The following is a 27,933-nucleotide window of genomic DNA, read 5'->3' on the forward strand; positions in this document are numbered from 1 at the left end:
CCAAGTAGCTCCCAATTACATACCTGGAGTGGCTGATCTACCTACCTTTCTTTCTTTCTTTCCTTTTTCTCTTTCTCTCCTTCTAGTTGTAGATGGACAGCATGCCTTTATATTGTGTGTGTGTGTGTGTGTGTTTTAAATGTGGTGCTGAGGAATGAACCAAGCTATAGCCCCGGCCCCTGGAGTGGCTCATCTTCATATCATACCTTTACTTGCTCTCTTGTCCATTAATAGACTGAAGCAAATACCAGATATTATACAGTTCTGTTTTAATTGAGATAGTAATTAAATGATTTGTAAAGAATGAACTGTACCTTGCTCTCTGTATAAGACAGTGATCATTGAAAGTCAGTAGAAAGAGTGCCTAAAATGACCTGAATCAGATCATTAAAAAAAAGACTATAAACAAGATTAAAGAATAATGAGAATAAAACCAAATTATTTAGAATCATGGATTTGTTTTGGAAAGATTACAAGGGATGGATTGGGTGGAGAAAGATCCCACAAGATAACAGGTGTAGACTTCTTTTAGCCTTTCAGTTGGCATGGAAGCTCTCAAGTTTGTAGAGTAGACCCGATAATACCTTAATTTATTACTAAAAAATATGAAGTTAGTCCTGTGCTGTGGTGCCTTACCCATTATCCAGGCTACTTGGAAGACTGAGGCTGGAAGATAAGTTTGAGGCCAGCCTGGGCAACTTAGGGAGACCCTTGGAAAAAAGAGGGGGTAAAATATAGCTTGGTGATAGAGTACCCTTGGGTTCTAGCCTTAGTACCTGTCCCCCAAATATTATGATTTTGTGATTTGTGGCCTTTGAAAGACAGCAGTGATTATTGAGAAGCAAAATTATTGCTAATGTTTATTTTTTAAAATTCTTGTGAAGGAATTCAGTTTTGCTTTAGTGTTTAAGGAAATTCTGGAGCTCCTTGTTTACTATATCCAGTCCTGTGCCCTTCCTCCCACACTGTCACCACAACAGTTTACTTTTTTGCCAGTTTAATGATAAAGCTAAGTGAATGTGGGTCTCTCCTCCCCGCAACATCTGATTCTTTTTGGAATTACAGCTATATTTTTATTTCGTATGTGTTTTTACTGCTTGGTACAATTTGATCTCATTCTTCATTTAGCCTTGTGCACTACTCCAGCAGCACATAATAAATAGGCCGTTATTTCCCCATCTGTTCCAAGCTTCTTGAGTTGAAGGAACTGCCTTCTTCAGCTTTATGTTAAAAACCTACGAAGTACTATTTTTTTTAAAAAGCACAATACCTTTGTTTTATTTGCTTATTTTTTTTGGTGCTGAGGATATAACCCAGCATCTTGCATGTGCTAGGTGAGCATGTTACCACTGAGCCACAACCCCAGCCTATTTTGAGTCTTATATGATTCAATGAGTAGATTGATTTTTGCATATAGGAACTACTGGGATGACAGGTGTATAGCTAATTTATACAAAGTTTAGTATTTGGGGCATACAAGTGGATTATTTTAAAGATGGCTTGGATAAGAGGAAGAAAAGAACTTTTGTTTGGACAAGTCCATTTATCTGAACCTTTAAGCCTCTCAAATTGTGTTTCCACACTCTTCAGGAAAGACTACTTTAACTAACCCTTTCTCCTGGTGCTGATGCTTGAACCCAGGGCCTGTTACCTGCTAGGCAAGGGCTCTATCACATCCCCAGTCCTGTATTTCACTTTTTTAAAAAAATGTCTTTTCTAGCCAGATATAGTGGCCTTTGCCCATGATACCAGCAACCCAGGAGAAGTGTAAATTGGAGGCCAGTCTCAACAACTTAGTGTTTTCCTATTAGTGAAAAATAGGTTTGGGAAGATACAAAAAAAAAAATGAAAAATGTGTTCTGCAGTGTACTTATTAATGAGGAATGAAACCAGCAACCTTGTTTTTGTTGAGTAACCATTTGAAGTTAAGGAAATATATGTGGGGTTAGGAAGAGGTAGAAGAGCCATTGTGTGTGTTGTACAATGTGTTCTTGGGTTGAATTATTTTTTAATCTGTCTAGTAAAAATTTCTGTAATAGCCTTTCCTTCTTTCCCTTCTTGGTTTTTTTTTTTTTTAAGAGAGAGAGGGAGGGAGAGAGAATTTTTTAACATTTATTTTTTAGTTTAGTGCGGACACAACATCTTTGTTTGTATGTGGTGCTGAGGATCGAACCCGGGCCGAACACATGCCAGGCGAGCGTGCTACCGCTTTAGCCACATCCCCAGCCCTCCCTTCTTGTATTTTAATGATTTTTACTTGAACATATTTCTGGTGTTTTTTTTTTTTTTTTTTTTTTTTTGTGTTTGGAGTGGTGATACTGGGAATTGAACCTAGAGATGCTTACCCATAAGCCACATACCCAACTCTTTTTATTTTTATTTTGATGTAGGGTCTCGTGAAGTTGCTGAGGCTGGCTTTGAACTTGGAATCCTCCTGTGTCTCTGAGATTACAGGCATGTGCCACTGTGCCTGGCTTACTCTAACAGTTTTGAGTGGGCAAATTAACTTCAACTTTATTGTATTTCTTTTACTCTTTGGAAAGGCTTTCTTATTTATTGTGGTGGTGGAATCAAACCATGTGCTCTATCACTGAGCTATATCTCCAACTCCAGATCTTTATTCTTAATATTTCTTAGGGTTACCGGACATTAGAAGATAGTGTATGTGGCAGTGATTTTTATCCTCAGTATGGTTAATCTGTGCTTCGTATTGGTTTTTCTTAGAGTTACAACAGAAAGGAACTGTTAGGAGTGATTTTGTTCTTCAACATAGATTGTATCAGGGGACACAGGGATTATTAGAAGGCAAAGTCTGTACTTGGCTGTTTGTACTCATTAGTTGGGCAGTTGCCAAAAAAGTCATAGTTTTAAGCTTTTCTACCATATTTCTAAATGTATATGTCTTTTGAAGATCTAATTGTGAATTTTGAGTTATTTTGTTTTGTTGGATAGCTGGTAATGGTGTGAAAATTGATCTGAAAGGGATTTGAAGTCTGATGGTATGGTACACCTGAAGTCCCAGCTACCTAGGAGGCTGAGCAGGAGAGGAGGATCACAGGTTCCAGAATAGCCTGGGCAACTTAGGGAGAACGTGTCTCAAAAAAAGTGGTGGGACTATATATATTAAATATTGAATAAAATGAGAAGTGCAAGACTATGCCTTAATTGATGTTTTTCTATTGTTTAATTTGGTTTATTTTTAAGATGATGACTATACACTGTTATAATCATTAACAAAATATCTTGGCTACTCTTGATTGAAAGAGCCTGGTCTTCCAAATACCAAAAAGGTCAAGATTTTTATTTATATATTTTGTTATTATTTTGTGGTGCTGGAGATAGAACACAGGGCCTTGTATACCTCATGCTATATCACCAAATTATAGCCTCAGCACTTATATGTATATTGTAGCCATTTGTTTCTTAGGGGATGAATAAGCAAATTTAATAAGCTATGCAATAAGTGTAGTTTATTTTAAAAGTTTTTTAATTGTTTGCATGTGTAGAATTTTAGTCTTTGGAAAGATTGAAGAGTTCATAATACAGGATATATATTCAGTTTTGTTCCCCAAAACTCAATAGTAGAGTTCAGTTGCATTGATAAAGGAACACAGAACTAAGCTGGCTTCTAGTCCTTACCACCAGTCATATAAAATACTTTATTCTCTGGGCATGTGAGTTGGCTTAATTAAGTTACTATTCTTAGAGTCTTACAGAGTGCTACTCTGGTCTACTTCTAATTTTGAAAAACAAAAGGTTAACTACAGAGAAACTTAGGACTTTCAAATATATATTATATGCAGTTCTTAATATCGTAGCCAAAATTTGTTAGAATGACTTGAATCTGGTGTCACTGTATTTTTAATGGTATGTGACGTTTTGCAAACATGTATTACAGAACAGATTATATAATAGTCATTCTGGTTAATGATGGCTGTTTCCTAATTTTGTCATGTGGATATCTTGGTGTTCATACAAACCTAGATGTTAGGACCTATGGCTCTGGAAGATGTGTATGTGTGGTAATCTGTTTCCCTGTTCTAATGCCATAATGAACAAAACAACACAAGATTAAATCAAGCACCAGAGAAAGTGATGCAATCAGGACCTCTGAAGAGTTGTGAAGGGTGTAGCTTAGTGGTCAAGTGTTTGCCTGGCATGTCCAAGACTCTGGGTTCCATCCATAGCACTGCAAAATAACGATGATAATAATAATAATAATACATGAAATATATGAGATGGTTGCTGTTCTTACAGGGCATACTGTTTTATGGTAAACTTTTTAAAATAGTATATACTAAGATGATGACTATACACTGTTATAATCATTAACAAATGATACATACAACAACAACATAGCTGTTTATTTTCATTATTGAGTATTATATACAGTAAGTAATTGTATGTGCCATACTTTTATATGACTGGTGATGCAGTAGATTTGTTTGCAGCAGCATAAACACATGAGTAATCTTTTGTATGTTAAGATGGCAAAGATCACTAGGTTATACTGTAATGGAGTTTTCCAGCTCCATTATAATCTGTTGGAGCCATCATACTATATGACATTGAGACCCTGTGTCAAAAAGAAGGAAAAAAGGGCTGGAGATGTAGCCCAGTGGTAAAATGCCCCTGGGTTCAATTCCTAGTACCAAAAATATTAACAAAATGCATATTTGATATAAGTAGGGAAAAAAACAGATTGTTTGAGAATAGTATTTTACTGACAACCTCCCACAGCTCTATTTAGATACAGAGGAAAATACTCATTACAAAACCAGGGTTGAGGCTGATCTGCTTATTTAGTTGCTGATGGTCAAGAGTCCTTTAACCTACTATCTCATCCCCCCTAACCCAATACCTTTTTTTTTTTTTTTTAAATGGCAGTACTGGGGATTGAACCCAGAGGCTCTCTACCACTGCACCACATCCCCACCACTTTTTATGTTTTTAATTATTTTTTTCCTCCAGCACCAGGGAGCGAATCCAGGGACACTGAGCTACATCCTCAAACTTTTTTTTTTGGTACAGGAGATTGAACTCAGGGGCACTCAACCACTGAGCCACATCCTCAGCCCTTTTTCATATTTTATTTTGAGACAAGGTCTCACTGAGTTGCGTAGGGGCTCCCTAAGTTGCTAAGGCTGGCTTTGAACTCGCAATCCTCCTGCTTCAGCTTCCAGAGTCGCTGGAATTACAGGCGGGTGCCACCACACCTGGCATCCCCAACTTTTTGAGACACAGTCTTGCTAAATTTCCGAGGCAGGTTTAGAACTTGGAATCCTCCTGCTTCTGTCTCCCCATTATCTGGGATTATAGAGGTGTGCCAGTGCACCCAAGTATCCCCCCTCTTTTATGTGTATCACATGTATTAAGATGATCTCTCTCTTAATTCAGTTTGAGCCTAGCATAATACCCCGTTCCTCAAAATTTTATTTGGAGCAAAGACTTAGTCCGTTTTACCTCTGTAATAATAGGAAGAAGAAATTATATCATCATGTTTTTGGGGTTTTGGTCCCTTTCAGTTTAAACCCAGGGCCTTATGTATGCTAGCCAAGCTCTCTACTACTGAGCTATATCCTTACCTTTATCTAGTTCTTTTTTTAAAAAAAAAATATTTATTTTTTTAGTTGCAGTTGGACACAATACCTTCATTTCACTTATTTATTTTTATGTGGTGCTGAGGATCGAACCTAGGGTCTCGAATGTGGGAGGGGAGCGCTCTACTGTTGAGCCACAAACCCAGCCCCTCTATATAGTTCTTCTAATCATGTTTTTTGTCACCTCTCCACACCCTACCCTCCCATAGCCCTGGTAAAAGTTAAGAGCTAATATAGAAAGTGATTTTGAGTTTCAAGAATATAATTCATGGAGTTTTCCCAAGAATGTTATCTTAACTGAGTTTTCTTAACTGTTATCCACTGTTAAGAAAAGACTATTAAAAAGTTATCCTGTTCTCCAATTATGTTACAGCGAGACTGAATTTTCTTAATATACTTCATCCTAACCAGTATATTGTAGCAGATTGAAAGCAGAAGCAGAATATTCGTAGGTAGACTTTGAAAAGGTAGCAAAAATGTAAAAGGAGTTCAGTGGTAGAGCACTTGCCTGGTATGCTCAAGGTCCTGAGTTTGATTCCCAAATACTGCAAAAAAAAAAAAAAAAAGGATAAAAATAAAAACAGTACCATTCATTATTTCTGTTTTGTATTTAGAAAATATATTTTCATAAAATGTTATTTATATTGACTTGAAGATATTTATTTTCTTATACCGGGCCTTTTTCAATGCTTTTCACATTGATTAAACCCAGTGGTACTTTTCCACTGAGCTACATTCCACCACCTTTTTTAGTTTTTGACACAGGGTCTTGCTAAGTTGCCCAGGCTAACTTTGAACCGCCCCAATCTATGTTTACAGATGTATTCTGCTGTATCCAGTAGTTTCTCAGTTTTTGAGAGTATAATTTTTTAATAAAAAGTTTTGAGAATTATTGAATGGTGCTTGATGCCTGTAAAGACAAAGTCATTAGTTCTATTTCTGTATGAGTTACTTAACTTCATACAAAAAGTTAAACGTGACAAGGGAGCCCACAGAATGGGAGAAAATTTTTGGAAACCATGCCTGATAAGGGACTTGTATTTAATATATATCTAAAGAACTTAAGTGGGCCGGGGCTGGGGCTCAGTAACAGCACTTGCCTAGCTTGTGTGAGGCACTGGGTTCTATCCTTAGCACCGCATACAGAAATAAATTTAAAAAGCCATGTTGTCCATGTACAACTCCAAAAAAAAAAAAAATCAGTCATAAAAGATAACCCAATTAAAAAATGGGCTGTGGGACTGAATAAAGATTTCTCCCCAAGATTTGTGCAGACTGCCAATAAGCAATATGAGAGAATGCTTTTGACCTTTTAAAATTTTTTTTGTAGTTGTAGATGGACAGTATGCCTTTATGTTATGTGTTTTTATGATGCATTAAGGACAGAATCCAGTGCCTCACATTTGCTAGGCAAGCATTCTGCAACTGAGCTACAGCCCCGCCCAAGATGCCTGACCTCTTTAGCCATTAAAGAAATGTAAATCAAAACCACAGTTAGATACCCTTTCATACCCACTAGTATGGCTGTAATCAGAAAGACAGATAATGACAAATGTTGGGGATGTGGAGAAATTGGAACTCTCACACACTGCTGGTACTAATGTAAAATGGTTCACAAGAGAACCTGGGCCTTTTTCAATGCTTGTCACATTGGAAAGCAGTCTGGTGATTCCTCAGTGTTAGAGTTACTACATGACTTTAATAAAATACAGGCTATCCCATATAATAGAATATTATTCAGCAATAAAAAGAAAAATATTTTATATAAGCTTAAACACAAATCATGAAAGCCAGAAATCAAAATCCACATATTGTATGTTTTCCATTTATGTGAAATAATTGGCAGTTTTCTAGAGAAAAAGTAGATTGGTGGTAGCTTGGTGCTGGAGGATTGGAGGGAAATGGGAGTGGCCGCTAGTAGATGTAGATTTCTTTTGGGGGTGATAAATTTTTTTAAAATTTGTAATGTTGCACAACTTAATATATTCATAAAGCCATCACTGAATTGTTTATTTCAAATGGGTAAATTGTATATTATCAGTCACTGCTTAATAAAGTCATTAAAATGGAAAGTTAAAAGGTTAAATATATAGTTACACTATCTCCCAACATTTAATCAGTTATATACATGTTATTTTTCACAGAGAAGTTAAATTAGAAAATTAAGGGCTGGGGATGTGGCTCAAGCGGTAGTGCGCTCACCTGGCATGCGTGCGGCCCGGGTTCGATCCTCAGCACCACATACCAACAAAGATGTTGTGTCCGCCGAAAACTAAAAAATAAATATTCATATTCTCTCTCTCTCTCTCTCTCTCTCTAAAAAAAAAAAAAATTAGAAAATTAAGTAATTGATAATGTACATGCTTTGAGAACAACTCTAAATTTTGTTCTACTCACTTGATGTGGAGCTTCATTCTTCTTTAATATTCCGTGAAGAGTTATGTTGGAATTATAAATTATTCCAAAGACAGAAAAGCTGTATATTGATAGTTTCTTTTGGTAGAAAGATGGCATAGAAGCCTGGAACAGCTGCTGGCTGGTGTTTTTTTTCCCCCCTTCTCTTCAGCTGTTCTTTTGGCTGTACTAAACAGTCATGACTTTAGTCCGTTACAAATGGGCATTGGAAACTTGTCCTAGGTTGTCCTAACTTGTCCTTGTTTGTAAAGTGACTGATAGGAATGCTTTTGCAGCAGAGTCAGGATGTAGTACAATTTTTTTTTCTCCCCCTGTACTAAGGTTTGAACGGAGGGCCTCTAGCATACAATACAAGTGCTCTGCCACTGAGCTATATCCCAGTTCACTTATTTATTTATCTGTGTGTACTGAGGATTGAACCCAGGGGTGCTTAACCACTGAGCTACATTCTAGTCCTTTTAGAGACAGGATTTCATTAAATTGCTTAGGGCCTCAAGTTGCTGAAGGCTGGCTTTGAACTTGTGATCCTCCTGCCTCAACCTCTCAGACTACTAGGATTATAGTCATGCACCACCATGCCCGGCTTATTTTTATTTTTGAGATAGGTTGGCCAGTCTGGGCTCCCACTTGAAATTTGCCTGCCTCAGTCTCTGAATAGCTGAGATTAATGTGCTGCTTTGCCTGGTCAGCTTCATTCCTCATGGAGGCCCAAGTTCTGTTGTGGATTCTAGGAAACTGTTCAGTTTTCCTTTGCCCTGTAGCAATATGTCACCAGTCCAGAAGACAGAAATGCCACATTCTCAAACTTGGCTATTCTACTAGTTTCTAACTGTGGCAAAAGGCTTTTTTTTTTTTTTTTTTTTTCCTGGAGGGCGGGGTGGTTGAAATTAAATGGAGCCATAGGTTGCAGTGTGTACTCTTGGTTGTTAGGGTAGCATCCATCCATAACGTAGTCAATTGAGAATTAACTATATAGATTGTTTTATGAATGTTTGACTAATCATTGACTAGAGAAAATAGAGATGTAATGATACTCCTGATGGTCCTCTATGTGCCTGTATATTAGAATATTAGGGGTCCCATGAATTGGGTAGTAGGTAGAGATAAACTTTTTTTTTTTTTTTTTTTTGTGCCAGGGATTGAACCCAGGGGTGCTTAACCACAGAACCACATCCCAGCCCTTTCTTAGGGCCTTGCTAAATTGCTGAGGGTGGCTTTGAACTTGTGATCATCCTGCATCAGCCTCCCAAGCTACTGGAAGTATAAGTGTGTGTTACTGTGCCCACCAGGGGAATAAACTTCTTGCTAATGTCTAATTAAAATGGAGCATTTCCTTCCATTATTAATGTGTATCAGAAACCGGAATAGTAGTTTTAGCAGCTTTTGTGACTTAAATATTCGAATATATGACATATTTAAAAGTTTGTTTGCGTTCATTGCCATTTTGATATTTTAATATATATTATTATGTGTAAATTTTGTTTAAAAAAACATTTCTGTAGCTAATATCAAGTTGGTTTCCTTTGGAATTCCTTAGAATTTGCAGTCCTAGTGGCCCATGCCTATAATCCTAGCTATTTGGGAGACTGAAGCAGGGGGATTGCAAATTCAAGGCTAGTCTCAGAACTTAGACCCTGTCTCAAAATAAAAAAAAGAAAAAGGGCTGGGAAAGCTCAGAGATAGTTTGTCTGGTATACATGGGGCCCTGAATTCAGTTCCCAGTATTGCAAAAGAAGGGCAGGAAGGAGAGAATTATTTTGTGCCACTTAACATTATTCTGAGAAAGGGATCATAGGCTTTACTAAACTGCAGAAATCTTTTGTGGCACCAAAAATGGTTAGTAATATATAACCATGGTTTTCAATTAGTCTGGACTAGAACCACCTGGAAAGCTTAAAAAAAAAAAATACATGAATTCTTGGAGGCTCTGGTTTAATTGATCTAGGGTGGAATATGAACATCTTTTAAAATCTCTGTCCCCCAGGTGATTTGAATGTACTTTCAGGGTTGCATATCACTGACAGAATGGTTTATTTCATAAAGAGTCATGTATACCTCTTGCTGTGATCATGCTTGGTCAGATGTTAAAATCTAACTTCCAAGTCTTTTATAAAATATATATTTTGGAGGGCTGGGGTTGTAGCTCAGTGGTAGAGTGCTTGGCTAGCATGTGTGAGGCACAAGGTTCAATCCTCAGCATCACATAAAAATAAATAAATAAAGGTATTGTGTCCATCTGCAACTAAAAATATTTTATATATGTATATAATATACACACATGATACTTTTTTTTTCAACTTGGTGGGTTAATATTAGGCCAAATAGGTTTTTAGCTCCAGAAGAATACCCAAGAACATTGTAAGGTGATTTGTGTGTGTGGTACTTGGTTTGGTTTTGTTATTTTTGGTATTAGGGGTTGAAGACAGGGCACTCTACCACTGAGCTACATCCCCAGTCCTGTTTTTTATTTTTTGTAACAGAGTTTCACTAATTTGTCCAGGTTGGCCCTCCTGCCTCAGCTTTATGGGTAGCTGAGATTCAGGGATATGTCACTGTACCAAACTGCCCTGATTTATTTATTTATTTTCCCTTTCTTTCACTGGGAATAGAATGTAGGGGTGCTTTACCACTGAGCCTTTACCACCTAGCCCTTCTTATTTTTCTATTTTGAGACGGGGTCTCACTAAGTTGCTGAGGCTGTCATTGAACTTGGGGGTCCTTCTGCCTCAGCCTCCTGAGTCACTGGGATTACAGGCATGTACCACTATGCTTGGCTGCTGTGGGAGTTTTAAAAATCTGTCATTACAGACATGGTAGTATATTGCTGCCTGCCCTGCCTTGCTGTTTGTTTGTTAGCAGGGATTGAATCCAGGGGCACTTAACCACTGAGCCACATCCCCAGTCGTCCCCCCCCCCATTTTTTTATCTGTTATTTTGAGATAGGGTCTTGCTAAATTGCTTAGAGACTGGGTAAATTGCTGAGGCTGGCTTTGAACTTGGGATCCTCCTGCATCAGCTTCCCTGGCTGCTGTGATTAAAGGTGTTCACTACTGTGCTGTGTGCCTTGTTATTTTTAGTGACTACAATTTTCTGTAATTTATTTAACTGGCCCTTTCGTACATGGGTATTTAAATTATTTCCAGTTGTGAGCAATTTTTAGCCTATGCATTTGTATGCTAACATTTTTATGCACATATGCAATAGGACAATTTGCTAGAAGTGGAATTGAGGACCAAAAATCTTAATATTCTTTGCCTATAGAGTGACTCATGTTATCTAGAATTTTACCTCTCTGAAGCCTTAGATTTAGTGAAGACTCAGGAGAAAACAATCTTGAGCTATTTTCTATACATCAGCAACTTATGAAAACACATTGAACATACCCGAACATATTGTATTTTTATAGATTTTTAAGATCCTCATTTGCAGGTTTAATGTAAGTCTTGAATTAAGCAGTTTAACCCAGCAATAGCTTAGTTTCCAAAGGCTTTTTCAACCCCTTGTTTTCTCTTTAGTATCTAGTGAGTTTGAGAAATAACCATCAGATATCCAGATTTTGAGAAAAGATACCAGCTGAACACGGGGCCAAAACCTCAATTTAGAGAAGGCGGGAAAAAAAGCACACAGATCAAAAATTGAATTGTGGGTGATCTGTAAGTTCAAAAAGGCAGAAGAAATCATTGGCAAAAATGAAGACAGTTATGTTACCCAAAGCGCAGTCCTTGTCACCAGTGCCAGTCCTGTAATGAGGACACAGTTTTGAGTAAAAGGAAAAAGAAGTGTTATTGCTTTGCTAAAAAGGGAGAAATAACAGCAGACTCCTGTCCCAGAGGCTGATTCTCCTGTTGAATAGTTTTGGTGCTGAATCAGGGTGGGGTGAGGGGCATGACACCATCATATCTAATTTTGATCAGTATTACTACTTGCCCTCTGTCAACTTAAGAATGTCTTTTTAAACTGGGTACAGTGGGGCACACCTGTAATCCCAGCAACTCAGCAATTTAGCAAGGCCCTAAGCACCTTAGTGAAATGCTCTCTCAACATAAAAAGGGCTGGGGATGTTGCTTTGTGATAAAACACCTTTGGGTTCTTTCTTCATACTTTTGCCAGTGCAGTGTTAATTTTAAGATGTTTGATCTCTGTTGTAAGAATTTCATTTGCATTTTTTTTAATGTTTAAAAATTTAATTATAGCCCTCATGATGATACATGTCTGTAATCACAACCACTTAGGAAACTGACCCAGAAGGATCAAAAGTTCCAGGACACTTAGGGAGATCTTGTCTCAAAATGAGAAAAGGTCTGGGTATATAACTCACAGGGAGGGCAACTCTGAGTTCTATTCCCAGTACCAAAACAAAAACAAAAAAAAGTTGATTTTAATGTTTATTCTTTGTACTGTTCATATGCATTGCCCCTGCCCTAGAAGTGCTGGGCATTGAACCTATGGTCTTATGCATGCTAGTCAAGCACTCTTAGAGATATGCCTCTAGCCTCCTTCATCCATTTTCTTTTTGAGTCACTGGTCTCTTTTATTGCAAACTGGACTTTACACCAATAAATTTAGTGCTTTGTCACATGGGTCGGAGATACTAAGTTTGTATTTTGATCTTGATAATTTGTTCATACACAGATATCTAGCATTACTACTGAGTGATATCCCCAAACCCTTGTTGGTCTATGTTTAAATTTTTGATCTATCTTACTTTGGTAGAAAAGGTAAATAGAAACTTGACTTTGTTTTGATAAAGTAGACATAATTATTCTAACAGTAGATTATATTTATTGAATAATTCACCATTCTGATGTGAAATGCCACCTTTATGACTTGCTGATTTTACATATATTGCTTCTTTTTGAACCACATTGTCCAGTGATTGGCTTGTTACCAACCTGTAGTTTTATTTTTTAGGTACTGGTGATTGAACCCAGGGGCACTTTACCACTGAGCTATATCTCCAGCTCTTTTATTTTGAGACAGGGTCTCCTTAAGTCCTTAGGTCCTTGCTAAATTTCGAAGTTGGTCTTGAACTTGCAATCCTCTTGCCTTTAACTTCTGAGTTGCCAGCATGCATCTGCACCCGGCAAAACAATATAATTTTAGTTTAAATTGCAGTAGTCTTTTAGAATGTTTTCCATTCTTTTTTTTTTAAGAGAGAGAGAATTTTCTTTAATATTAATCTTTTAGTTTTTGGTGGACACAACATCTTTATTTTATTTTTATGTGGTGCTGAGGATCGAACCCAGCGCCCTGCACATGCCAGGCAAGCGCGTTACTGCTTGAGCCACATCCCCAGCGCCAAGAATGTTTTTCATTCTAAATAAATGAATTCTTGCCAGTGGTGCAGTTTATTTCAAAGGAGCTTATTTCTTCTAGGTAATCTGTTTCTCTGAACAAATTGTTACATGAAATAATTCTTTAAGAAAGGAAAAGAAAAACGGTGATGGCAATGCTTTTTTTTTTATCCTCAAATATTATTAATGTATATTACATACTGTGGGTTCAAGAAGTCCTGGAAAAAAACAATTTTTATCTGGCTTATTTTTGGTGGTACACAGAAGTATTCAGAACAAGAAGTTTTTTATGCCTCAGGTGGTAGCTACTATCTTAGGGTTTCTGTTTTTTGTTTTTGTTTTTTGTCCTTTTTTACAGTATTAGGAATTGAATCCAGGGCTTCCCTTATACATGCTATGCAAGTGCTGTACCCATTGAACTACATTCCCACCCCCAAAATTAAATCTCTGTAAAAATAAAACCACCTTCAGCTGGGTGCGTTGATGTATGACTATAATACCAGGTACTCAGGAGCCTGAGGAGGAAGGGCTGCAAGTTCCAGGTCAGGGCTGGGCAACTTGGTGTAACCCTGTCTGAAAATAAAAGGCTCCATATGTTGTTCAGTGGCACAGTGCTCCAGGGTTGAGTCATCAGTACGCAAAACAACAAAAGCCATCTTATTAAAGAGTTTGGATAATACTAGAAGGGGAGAAAATTTACCTTTATTTCCACTACTTATTACCCAGACATGACTGTGCTTAGCATTTTAGCATGTCTTTTAAATCCCTTTTATTGCAGATTTCTTCATAGTTTTCTTTATGCTTTATATATGTGAATCATTTCTTTCATCAAAATAGAATTTCTGTGTCATGTCATGCTCACATTTTGTGGCTCAGAATGAATATTCTAACTGCAGTATTTCTCATATTTGGTCCAGGGACCCCCCCAGGGGCTTCTAAGATTTTCAGAAGATATGTGAGTGTAAATCATTTCATAAGAAACATAAGATCCAGCTAAGTGCCTTGTTGCATGCCTGTATTCCCAGGGGCTCCTGAGGCAGGAGGATCCAAGTTTAAAGCCAGCCTTAGCAACTTTAGATTTTTGTCTCAAAATAAAAATGGTAGGGAATGTGGCTCAGAGGTTGAGCACCCTGGATTCAATCCTTGGTACCAAAAAAAGAAAAGAATCTAAGACACATACCAGTAATTCAGTTTACTTGAGAGGTTGAGGCAGGAGGATCTGTTGAGCCCAGAAAGTCTAGACCTGCCTGGACAATATAGAAAGACCCCCATCTCAAACAAAAAGGGACATCTAAGACATTCTCTTAATGAGTGTACAGTGGAAGTTTTCAGCATCTATATAACATGGTATGACAGCAGATTGAATGCAAAAGCAGATGAGAAAAATTCAACTGCCTTAAAAATTTTTTTTTCAAAGGGCTGAGGATTTAGCTCAGTTTGGTAGAGTTCTTGCCTCGAACGCACAAGGCCCTGGATTTAATCTCCAGCACCATACATGCACAGAAAAGTCAGAGAATATTTGCAAATATGGAAAACAAAGCTATTTTTCTGAGTGAGTTTTTTTTTTCTCCCCTCTTTTTGTACTGGGGATTGAACCCAAGGGTGGTTTACCACTGAGCTACCATCCCTAGCCCCTTTTCTTTCTTTTTGTTTATTTATTTTACTTATTTTTAGATAGGGTCTTACTGAGTTGCTTAGTGCCTTGCTATGTTGCCGAGTCTGGCTTGGAACTTTTGACCCATCTGCTTCAGCCTTCCAAGTCATTGGGATTATAGGCATGTTCCACCATGCCTGGCTTCTGACAATTTAAGAGTATAGGGGTCCTACAAACAGTTTGAGACTGTGATGATATGCTATTTAACATAAAATGATGTTAAAGGTAAAATATCATAATTAAATAAAAAACAGTGATCACTTGATTGCATGTGACTTCTGATTATGTATACAGTACACATAGATTTTTTTATGTAAAATGCAGTTCTCTTTTGTAAGAGGACATTTTAATGCTTTGTGACATTGCTTCTAGAGACTGGCATGTTCTGTGTTGTTCTTGAATTAAGTTGGGCATGAGATTTTTATAAACAATAACTTTAGTTTGTTATTTATTTTTTTTTCCTCAGGCAGCTGAGTATGTCCCAGAGAAGGTGAAGAAAGCGGAAAAGAAATTAGAAGAGAATCCATATGACCTTGATGCTTGGAGCATTCTCATTCGAGAGGCACAGGTTTAGTGATATAGGATTACATTTCCTTCTCTATGGGTCCAATCACACTACTTGGTTTTGCAGTAAATAATATTTTCATAATCCTAACATTGTAAATGCTGTTTATTGGTTTTCAATTTTAGAATCAACCTATAGACAAAGCACGGAAGACTTATGAACGCCTTGTTGCCCAGTTCCCAAGTTCTGGCAGATTCTGGAAACTGTACATTGAAGCAGAGGTTAATATTTTATTTTATTTTTTCATATATAGCATCTGATGGGAATTGCAGCATACACAGTAGAGATAGGAAACAAGTTAGGAACATAGCACAAATAGGACAAGGAGGATTTAAATGTCTCGTGCCTTTATTTTGTAAAATAGGTATGAAGGAATAATTAAAATGAATTTTTGAAATTTGGGTCTTTGACAAGCTGATGATTGTTGCATTTTGGAGTTGCAACAACATTAAAACAGTTTCAATGGTATTGGAGTGCTTTAGCCTTTTATTTACTTGTCATGTGTCAATTTATTGCCTCCTGTGTCATTTATTTAGAACTCATTTTTCTTTTTATTTCTACTTACAAACTAATATGAATGTGGGATTATATGAATATACAGAAATGTTAACTTAGTTTCATAGTCTTTTGAGTGTCTGGTGAAATGAAACAAACATAAGAGAAGAATGATATCAAGTTTTAATTTTGTGAAAATGCATGGTTTGTCTTTGTAAGCACTCATTTTTTAAGATGAAGTTTACATTATGCAGAAATAAGCTAATGTAACTCAAATTTTTTAATCATAATTTTCCTGATGATACTTTGATTTTTGTTTTTCTTGTGGGTTTTTTTTTTTTTTAAATAATCTGTCTTGAAATTTGAAGCCAGGAATGTTTACTTTAAAGAATAAGGATCCCATTCTTAATTAATGTGTCTAACAGCACCAAGAAATCATTTTCAGGTTATAAATTAATAGGATGGAATGGTGAAATGCGAATAATTGATATCCACATTTAGCTGAAAATAACCATTTCTTTTTATAACTCCTTTATAAGACTTCAAGCAGTACTTTTATTTTTAATGTTAACTTTGTAATATAAATTCTCAATGTAGTTAAGTACACTGCAGCCTCAACATTTTTCACTGTAGCTGAAATTTTATATTATGTGGGTCTGTTTAGACCTTGTTAAAGGACCTCAGCCATCAGCAGTATTGAACAGAGTTCAGCACAACACAGAGTCACCTGTGATGTGTCTTCAGAATGGACCCAACCAACAGTAGAGTTAAATAGAGGCTACAGTGTACTCACTAGATTTGTGCTATAATTTAGATTGTATTACTTTGTGGGAGGGAAGTTACAGACCATAGCAAGAACATCATGTGTGTTTTATTTTTGTGTGTGAGGTTGTGTATATGGTCTGTGTGTTTGTGTGTTTGTATGTGTGAATGCGATTGTGCCTTATGTGGAGTCTGGTAGTTTTGATCCATATGCTTAAATTTTCATCCCTATTCTCTGGACCATTTCTTTCCTTCTATATTTTAATTGCCAGAGTAGGCAGGCATGAAACTCAACTGGTGAGGCCCTATTCTCTGGATCATTTCTTCTATATTTTAATCTCCAGAGTAGGCAGGGAAGAAACTCAACTGAGTGTGAAGCCAGTGCTGCTTTGTATTAAAGCAAGGAACGTGGATCACCTGCACCTGGTCTACATTCTAGTCTGACTTTACAGACACATTAGCTTATATTTAAACTGATCAGAAATGAACATAATATATAATCTTTTTTTGTGTTTTAAAGTAATAATTTGAGTCTTCTCCAGCATTTAGACATATCAATGCATTTATTATAGCATAAGCTAAATTGAAATTGGCAGATACTACTGCATTCTGTAATTATGAATACCATGAGTGATATAAAAACTGCATTCTTAAAAAAAAATTTGAAAAAGAACATATGCTATTCCCAGGGGCTGAAATTTGTCTAAATAATAGGCTCATTTTGTATATTTCACAGCTACTAGCAGTTGCCTGATTTATTGGTAATATTTGCAGTTATTTCACACTCATATACACAACAAGTACACAAATATGTATGTATAAACACATAATATGTATGTTGTATATAAATCATCCATTGAAAAAAGTGGTAACAAATATGTATATTTAAATTTTTACACTTCTGATTTAGGAATTCAGTTGTTATATTGAACACTGGTTTCAGAAATGCATACCCAAGCTGTGTTTTTGTCTTTACTGATTTGCTCTCTATTTTTATTTTCACATTGTGGGGTTTTTTTTTTTGTTTTGTTTTGTTTTTTGGCCTGTGGAAGGCTAAAATTTTGTTTGGTCACATCATTCAATGTGACCTTTATATCTGGAGAGGACATATAACCTGTTTATAATACTTTTAAAATATCTGAGTTAATAATAAGAATGTCTTTACATTGAAAGTAATACTAACAGTGTTTACATAACATCCTGTATGCACTCTCAAGAAAATAAAGTTGTGTTAATACATTGTTGTAACTTGGTAATTCATGGTGGGGAAATTGTGACGTTTCATTTATTTATATTAAGCCGAACTCATGTACAATTCTAAATATATTAATATTTTCTAGTAGAAAATATATACATCTTTAAGAAAAGTAAATTTCTTCCCTGGAGAAATTATTTGAACATGCTGCTCAAGTTCTGAGGGGCAGGAAAAAAAATTTATTTTTGAATTTGAAACACATTGAAAATCAGAGCATATTATAGTTATTTTAAATGAAGTTAAATGATACTAATATTAGCTTTTCTCACATTAGTGAGAGTTTAGTATTACCTGCCTTTATAAAATTGGGGTTTTAAGATGTTATCCTTAACTTATTACCCACTTTTATTTTTTTGCTACAATATAGAAACCGATGGAGGTAAAGTTGCTTTCTAGCAAATGGACATTTAGGGTCATGTTCTTTGTAACATACTACAGTAAGTTTGAACATTAGTTCAAGTTACTTTTTAGTGTTGTGTAATATTTGGGAAATAATACTTGTCTCTTTTCCTTGAAATGCTTTCTTTACTCTGCATTCCAAACCTCCGCTTCACATGCTTTAACAAAATAATAAGAGCAAGTTATTTTTAAGAGTATTCATAAAGAGATAAATTATCAGTAGTCTAAATCTATCTGTTGTGATATAAAACTACTGCTTTCTAGTTTTATGAAAGGAAACATTTAAAATATCTCTAATTTTAATTGTATACAAATGACTTAAATTCAGTTTTATTTTTGTTTTAAGAAATACAAAATTATTTTAACACTTGTATTCCTCTCCTAATCAGTCTCAGTGCTCTTTATAGAACCACTTTTTACAGTGATCAAAAGGGTCACTCGGCACAAAATTGCAAAAAGCTGTACAATTTCACCATATTCCTTTAAGCCTCCCTTTCTCCTATGGTTTCTGTAGTTTTTCGTGTAATTGGGTGATCGATATGACAACATAGAAGCTACAATATTGTTAGAAGTAATTTATTTTGAATTGAGCCACATTGATAAGAAATATTCCAACAGAAGGATGTTTTTCTTGGTAGCTGAAGGAGAAATGAAGAAGGTAATACTGCTGGTAATAGCAACAATGTAACCTGATGTCTGTGAAAGTTGTAATTCTTTAATAAAAATATATAGAGAATTGATTGCTTTTTATTTTAAAAACTTTAAAATATGAATTCTTTACTTGGTTTTTCTTTCCTTATAAATACTAGGTTGTGAACTATAAATTTCAGTTTTTCAAAATAACCTTTCTTCTTGGAAAATGGAGGTGAACTCAGGATGGATCATGAGTGACCTAAATTGAAATAAAACTTTTCTGCTGTTGACACTGTTTAATACTTTTACATAGCAATTTAAATTACTGTATTATAATGTTTTGTATATATTTAAGAATGAATGTGATTTTAAAATGCAGGTAAAAATATTATATAGATCATGGTGATTTATTTTTTTTATACTTCAGTTTGCTGCCCTTCAAAAAAAATTCTGTACTCTTATAGATCCAAACTTTTCCTGTTTGTAATAAATGTTGGTCCATGTCTGTGTGATTATTCAGAGTTTACTCTAAAATTCAATATGCTTTTTTTTTATCCACAGTTTTTTAAATGCATAAATAAATGTAGAATAGAAATGTAAAACAACAGAAAGTACTTGCAAACACAACTGAGTGATCAAATATCTGAAAGTTCTTTGAAAAACTAAAGTACTATTTGATAAGTAAAAGAAGTACTTGTGTGTTCATCATTACAAACAGTAAACTGTTTTAGGTTTTATTAAAATGTCTAAAACCATCCTTTTCCCCTGTCCATATCATAGCAGCATTTAGGTGTTATCACTTGTACTAACATGATCTATATATACACTTTCCCTCCGATTTGGGGGCCTTTTCTCCCAAGACATTTCATACTGAAACTTTAAAAAAGGATATAGTCACTAGGGTTACAAAATTTCTTTAAATAAAACCTATGTTTTCAAGGTAATTTTTATTTTATTTTTGTTACCAGGGATTGAACCCAGAGGTGCTGAGCCATATCCCTAGCCATTTTTATATTTTTAATTTGAAACAGGGTTTCACTAAGTTACCTTGGGCCTCCCTGAGTTATTGAGGCTTCCTTTGAGCTTGCAGTCCTTCTACCTCAGCCTTCCAAACTGTTTGGATTACAGGCATGCACCAATTGCACCTGGCTTGGGTAATTCTTTTATGTAAAAAAAAAGCCACTTTCAAGCATAATACTGTACTAATCAACCTAATTTCCTTTATATTTCTCAGCTTTATTTTTGGTACTGGGAATTGAACCCCAGGATGTTTTATCACTGAGCTCTATCCCCAGTCCTTATTGTTTTTTATTTTAAGACAGGGATTTGCCTCAAACTTGGGATCTTCCTGCCTCAGTCTCCCAAATCACTGGTATCACAGGCATACAAAATTATAACCTCAGCAATCATTAGTAAACATTAAAAAATGATCATTTTCTTTTCTCTTTTAAGGCTTATTCTATTTTGTTTAATAAGAGTTATGATACCTGAAAATATGGGAAAGGATATATCTAACTAGATTTATGAATGACAAAATACATTCTAAATTGTGATCATGTGGTTCATTGTTTTTCTTGAATGAAGTTGTGTTTTAGCATAAAATTTCCTGGATATTTATAGGATAACATTTATTTAATACCTAATCCTTTTAAAAATTATCATGAATATAGTCATTAAAATCAGGGAATATGGGGCGGGGTTGTGGCTCAGTGGTAGAGTGCTTGCCTAGCACATGAGAGGCACCGGGTTCAATTCTCAACACCATATAAAAATAAAGGCATTGTGTTCATCTGTAACTAAAAAGATTTTTTAAAAAATCGTAGGGAATAATTTCTGAATTGTGCTTCCTGTCCCTTCCCAAGAGGTATTAGAGATATTCTCCAACATGGCATCTGTGAATAAACAAAACACATTTAAGCTCTTCATAATATTACAGAGCTAAAAACAGCTATATTTGGGAAGAGAACTAATTTCAGCTCATAAAAGCCTTTTCAGGGTGTAAGCATTTAAGCATAGAACCAGATTGCAATTCACTTGCTTAAAAAAACAAAAAGACCACTTAACATCAAAGGCTCAGATATTTTCTCGTTTCATTTTTATTTTGTTTAGTAGATCAACGTTCACACAGTTACTTTATATGCAACTGCAAGGCTCTTCCAGGAAATGAAGATGTCTAAAATATTACCAGTGATACCTGTAAAAAGCTCCACTTTTATAAATGGATAAGAATGTATTTATTAGCTTGTAAAGAATTTATTTTTAGGCTTAAACTTTTTATTACGAAACAGTTTTGCTCTTAAGAAATTTCTACCAGAAAACAGTTGTTTTTTTTATAATGGTGTAACAGGTTGAAGTCTATAGATTTTTTTTCCCTCCACATAACAGAATTCACAGCAGTTTGAACAACAACAACAAAAATGGTGAACAAGTTGAATACAACTTGTTGACAATTGCATTTGCTTTAATAAGGCTCAAAGAATCATAATGTGGGTAAGTTACCATTTTGTATGCTGAGAGACCTCCAAAGAAAAGTATCCAATTTGGAGATGTGAAATGATAATTGTGAAGACATTGCCATGTCAAAGCAATATTGAATTGTAGTCTTGGGATAATGTTGAAATGTAATAAGGTTCAAAGATGAGTTACTAAAGCTGTTTTGATATTTATAAAAACAACTCAATTTTATGATAGAAAATGTTCTATGATTTAATAGTCTTTTTATTTAGATGTGAAATTTCAGCTCTTGAAAGGTCTTCCCTTACCCAAAAATTTATATATGGGAAATGGCCTATTTTATGACAATAATTTCTGCAGTTTTTCATATTGGACTTGAAGAATGTTGGCCATTTAATAGTGATTTTTCTTCTATTTTTTTCAATTGCTAGATTGAATACTATGAATTTTGCATATTTAAAGCCAAAATGGATGCTATCTTCCAAACTAGGAATTTGTATCTGTTTGGCCCCCTCATTTTGTTATCTTTTTTTTTTATTTGGTGCTGGAGATTGAACCAGCTGTTTTTATTTTTTATTTTGAGAGTGTCTCACTAAGTTGCTGAGGCTGGCCTTGAACTTGTAATCCCCCTGCCTCAGCCTCCTGAGCCTTTGGAATTACAGGCATGCATCACCACATCCAACTTCTGGTCCTCTCATTTTGTACATGAATAATCAAATTTATCCTTTAGAGCCAGATCTTTCACATTTCCCTGCTTGGTCAGCTGAGATACCTTAAAAGCATAGAAACTGCTAGGTTAGCATCCCAGTAATGCCACATTTCAATCTCTGAAGAATGGATACATGATATATTTTTGTTAAGGTGTTTTCATTCAGCCAATTTCAGGAACTGAGGCATTAGAGGGCAGTAATCAAATATTCCTGCTGTCAGTACAGTTTATGTGTGACAGAACATTCCTTATACTCATCAGCATAATAAAAACAATCAATTTGTTTTTCCTGTATAACCAAGAAATAATCAGTGAAACCTGTGCTACATGCTTGGTGATAGTGTGATATTTTAGATCTGATCAGGAATAGTCATTTTAGCTTTGACAATATTTTACTGAATTGTTGTTCTGGGTTTGAAACCCAATTTTCTGGTTCCATAAGCTTAAAAAAAATAAAAACATGGATGCCAAACTTAAGAATCAGATAACTTCTAAGGAAGTCCTAAATCTCACCAGAGGGTCACTCAACCTAGATGTGGCTTAAAAAAAAATTTTAGCTGCAGCTTTTTGTAGTAGCTAACATTAGTTTAAAGAAGAATACCGTATGTCAATATTTTCAGTTTTGTCATTTAACATCCATTTATTCAACTAGTACTTGAGTGCTTTTTAAAAAGTTTTGTTGTTTTAGATGGACAGAATTTAATTTTATTTTTTTACGTGTTGCTAAGGATTGAACCCAGGGCTTCACATGTGCTAGGCAAGCACTCTGCCACTGAGCTCCAGCCCAAGACCCTGTATTTGAGTCTTATAAATAGTATGGGTACTAATTCTTTTAGGAGTGTGGAACAGAGTGTCTTCAAAGGAACCGGTTACTTTTGTAGCCAAGTTTCAATTCATTTTGGGATTTTTCACTACAAGTGTTCAGCCATTTTAAACTCATGTCCTCTTACAGAATAAATCTTTTTTATTTTCTTAATGGCAAAATTCAAACCAAGGATGATTTTTTAATGGGGTTTTTATTAATTGAGAATCACTTCAGTAATCTACAAAACAACTATGAAAAATGACAATGCTGTGAAATATTCTCATTAAAGTGAAGTGTCTTGAGAGTTTCAAGTACTATATTGGGGGCAGATTGACAATAACATTTCTTGTATTTAAACAGTGTTTTGCCATTTGGTTATCATTGTTAGCTACTGTGTAGCAATCAAGAAATTTGAAGATTCTGTGGTTCTTATAATTTTGATATGGTAGTTGAGAAAATGTTTAAAACATTATTTAGATTATTAGTATTTAGAATTGAACATGCAAATTGTATGCCAATCACATGGTTTAATCTGCTTTGCATGGGTTGAACAGAAAGCCTTGCTTTTAAAGGATACAAGTAGGCATACACAATTTAAATAGTTTAACTTAATGTACTTTGAAATTGTTTACAGTTATGGGGAGTTGCAAGAATAATCCAAAAAAAACCTCCCATATCTGTTTTGTTCAGATTGGCCAGTGGTTAATATTATGACATGCATTCATCTCTTGTTCAGTACCCCAATTCTATAGATGCTTACTCAAATTCTGTATAAAATGGCATAGCATTTGCATGTAACCTATATTATTTCATATATTTCATTCCAGATTACTTACAATATCTAGTACAAAGTGAATGTTATGTAAATAGTGCTTAATTATACTGAAGTAATTGGGGAATAATAATAAATCTACATATTCAATCTGCAGTTGGTTAAATTTGTTTGAACCCATAGATTTCTAGGGCCATCTATGTATTTTGTCAGTTCTTTTTGAATGGTTAAGCAATGAGTTGCATACATTATGACCTTTAGTATTTGTGTTTTCCAATAACAAATATATACTTTTATATATAAACTATTATTGAACTCAGGAAATCAACATTTGCCATCTATGGCCTACTTTTTAGAGCAATGACCTTTATAGCAATTTTCTTAATCAGTATCTAGTTTAAGATCACTAAACATATGTAATTGTCATTTCTCTTTACTCTTTTTTTTTTTTTTTCCTTTGTGGTGCTGAAAATTGAGTCCAGGGCCTTGTGTATGCAAGACAAGCACTTACCAGCAGAGCTATATCCCCAGCCCTCTTTAGTCTCCTTTGATGTGGAAGTTTCCCAGTCCTTAAATTTCATGCTTACTCATCCAGTTTAGGTTTATGTTTTAGCTGAAAAGCTACAGAAATGGTCACTCATCCAGAGTCTAACTCATCCAGAGACGGCATGATGTTCATTTGCCCCTTATTGGTGATGTGTGTATGTCTGTGTTTTTTTTTTTTTTCCCTGATACTAGAGGTTGATTAACCCAGGGTCTCTTAGCCACTACCACATCTCCCAGCCAGTTTTTGTTTGTTTTTGAGACAGTGTTTCACTAAGTTGCTGAGGTTGGCCTTGAACTTGGGATCCTTCTGCCTCAGCCTCCTGAGCCACTTGGATTACAGGAATATGCCACCATGTCCAGTTAGTGATGTCAATTTTGATGGTGTGTTTTAGGTGTTGACCAGTTTCTCCACTGCGTAATTAATAATTTTTCTTTTGTAATTAGTACAAAAAATCATGAAGGGAAAGCAGAGAGTAGAGCTCCAGGGTAGAGAGAAAGCTCTTAGAATTTACAAGTGCCTGGGTTGGTTTCCCAGCACCCACCCCTCAAAAGTCTTACTTTGAGACTGTAAATAATCTTTATTCAGTAATGTAAAATTTTATATAAAAACAACCAAATGTACAGAATGACAATGCCATATAAAATGTTCTCAAAAAGTGTAGTGTCATAAGGGAGTTTAAAGTATTATATTGGGGGCAGGTTGACAATACTTTTAATCAGTTTTCCTCCAAAAATTGCCCTTCCATTTGAACCTGTTGATTTTTCCCTGAATCAGCAATATTTTTCCTTATTAGCTAGTGTTTTTCAATGTTTATTGCTCAATGTAAACGGGTACTATTTCTGTGTCTCAAAGTTTAATTTTGGAAACAACTGGGAAGTATTAACTTTCTCTCCACACTGTTTCTTCCCCCCATTTGTAAGCAGCTTACTAGTGAGTGCATTTCGATAAGACTATTTGGAAGATTAAAGTGCCTTTTTAGCAAGTTTTCCCAATATAAAATAATGTACTCTTGTCAGTAATGACTGTCAATTCTTAGCCTACAGGGAAAGAAACCAAAAAACCTGCTCCATCCACACAGTTACATTGTATAGGAACTTAAATTTTAATATGAACCACTATAACCTACTGGAAATAACTGTGGGTTTACTTAATCAAGTGAGGTTTTTTTTGTTTTTTGAGGGGGGCACGGGTTCAAGGTACACTTTACCACTAAGCTACATCTGCAATCCTTTTGATTATTTTGAGACAGGGTTTCCCTGAGATGATTAGGCTGGCCTTGAACTTGCAGTACTCCTTCCCAAGTGGCTGAGGTTGTAGATGTTGTGCCACTGTGACCTGCAAATTATTCAGTATTTTACAAGAGTTTTTTAAAAAATGAATGATCTCTTTAAAAATAACCTAGAAAATGTGTCAAAAAGATCATCTAAATAAATTGTGTTGGCTAATGTTGTGTTTAAACAACTGTATTAGATAAGTGAGCTGGTCCATTGTGAATTTGACTCTCCTGAATTGATAATTGATATTTGAAGAAACAGTACTCACAAAAAGTCAATATTCAAGTTCAGTTAAAAGAAATTTTATATTAAATTTTATCTCAGGTTTAGCAAGGAAATGGGTGGTTCTTTGCCATGTTCCTCAACTACAAGAACAGAACTTTATTCAATATCTGTGTTAATGTAATATTGGCCTAATAATCTAGAGTAGAAGTGATATTTTTTAAATAATCTTAAAGAAATCCAAGGAATTTGCAGGTTACTCAAAAATTGTAGTATGTAAGAATAGGAATGACAGAATCTGGAGGTGGGCATTTATGACTGCTGGGACCTAAAGCTCTTCCATTAAATTACTGTGGCAGTTAATTAAGCAAGTTGTTCAACTATTCTCAATTTTTAAAAATTCTGATAGATCTCGAATGAGTTTCAAGAAAATGTATAGTAACCCATGTAACTTCCACATAGGCTCAGTGTTACTTATGTTTTGCTGTGAACTGCTTATATAGAATATTTTCCTATAGAACCAACCATTAACCCATTTTAAAAATTTATTTATTTTCCTCACTTTTTTAAGAAACAAAAATTTAGTGACTGGCATAAGGTAATGGCTAAAAGATCAACTACAATAATTGCTTAGAAATAGTGGTTTTACACCATACAAAATTCTTTGTAAAACTAGGCTGTCAATATCAGGAGAGTTTTAGTCCTATTTTTTTAAATTAATAAGCTTTATCTTTGCAGCAGTTTAGGTATATAGATAACTTGATTGTAAAGCACACAGTGTTCCCATATGCCACTCATCCTCCCTCACCTGTGGCAGTTTACTCTTATTAACATCTCACATAAGGGTGGCACATTTGCATTAACCCATTTTAAAGGAACAATAATGTTTTAATTTAATCCTTTTTTCCCTTGTTCTAGATTATTTTTTAAACTTCTATTACTGATTAAATTACTTGACATCACAACAATGGTCTTTTTCTGTTATTTGTGTATTAGTTTATCGAATTTCATACTGTTTTCAACTTGATGCTCACCTATCAAAAGAGAAAACTAATATGAGCTCATGTTGTTTGTAAGTTAAAAGACAAATGGAAAAAGTACAACGAAGTATTCTAGACCAGAGTTGTCTTTAGAATCGTCCTTACAGTAAGGGAACAGAAAGGGGAACTTAAAAAATATTTTTACTTTAACCCATTTTACTTTAAATTTTAATGTATTTGCAGTTAAGATTTCCCAAACTATTCATGGAATTAACTTGGCAGTTCGTTTTTAAGTATGCAGTTTTTTCAGTTATTATATTTTAAATGTAGATCTATAGTATGTAGGTAACAATGTTTTCTGAATGAGATTTTTTGATAAGTAAAAAAAAGTTACCTTTAAAAAATTTTCATTGTAGATTCTTAATTTTTTGCAGTTATTATCTCAGTAATTTTTAACATTGGGTCTTGAATATATTCCATGCACTGATTAGTACTTATGGATCATTACAACTTAAAATTAGTCAAATTTACCCTTTGATGTAGGAATGTATAATTCCCATTACCTTAAGATATTCAGTGTTTCTGAGACTTAGAGTGGTTTAGGCTTAAATTACTGGGAAATAAATGGGAAAGCTAGGGATTTAAACACTGGAATTTTAATTCCCTACTCTAGGCTCCTAATCACTAGCCACTACACTAAAGAAATTTAGAGTATAGTACATTTATGGAAATAGGTAATACAGTGGGTTCATAAATGACTTCCTTTTTCTTTGTTCAACAGTTTCCAGATTTTTTGTTTTTGGGTACCTGGGATTGAACCTAGGGGAACGTAACCACTGAGCCATATCCCCAACACTTTTTTCAAAATTTTGAGACAAGATCTCAATAAGTTGCTTAGGGCTTTGCTAAATTGCTGAAGTTGGCTTTGAACTTGGTATCCTCCTGCCTCAGTATCCCAAGTCGCTAGTATTACAAGTATGTGCCACTGTACCTGGCTATTTTAACATATTCCTGTATTTTTACTTTATTTAACTGTCTTCATTTAAGTTTGTCAGGATTTTGGCATATATTTGGAAAAATAGACTTTTATGAGCACTC

At 35.0% G+C, this 27,933-nt stretch overlaps 1 protein-coding gene across 1 annotated transcript in view; it reads left to right on the forward strand.

Annotated features, from left to right (window-relative positions):
• Cstf3 (cleavage stimulation factor subunit 3) overlaps positions 1-27,933 on the forward strand; it is a 78,288-nt gene that overhangs the window by 3,556 nt on the left and 46,799 nt on the right. Inside the window, exons 2-3 of the mRNA XM_026404939.2 lie at positions 15,430-15,531; positions 15,654-15,749. Of these exons, the coding sequence (XP_026260724.1) occupies positions 15,430-15,531; positions 15,654-15,749 (198 nt within the window). The remainder of the gene's footprint in view (positions 1-15,429; positions 15,532-15,653; positions 15,750-27,933) is intronic.

The sequence above is a fragment of the Urocitellus parryii genome, chromosome 4 (assembly GCF_045843805.1).
Source record: "Urocitellus parryii isolate mUroPar1 chromosome 4, mUroPar1.hap1, whole genome shotgun sequence".
Classification (NCBI taxonomy): domain Eukaryota; kingdom Metazoa; phylum Chordata; class Mammalia; order Rodentia; family Sciuridae; genus Urocitellus; species Urocitellus parryii.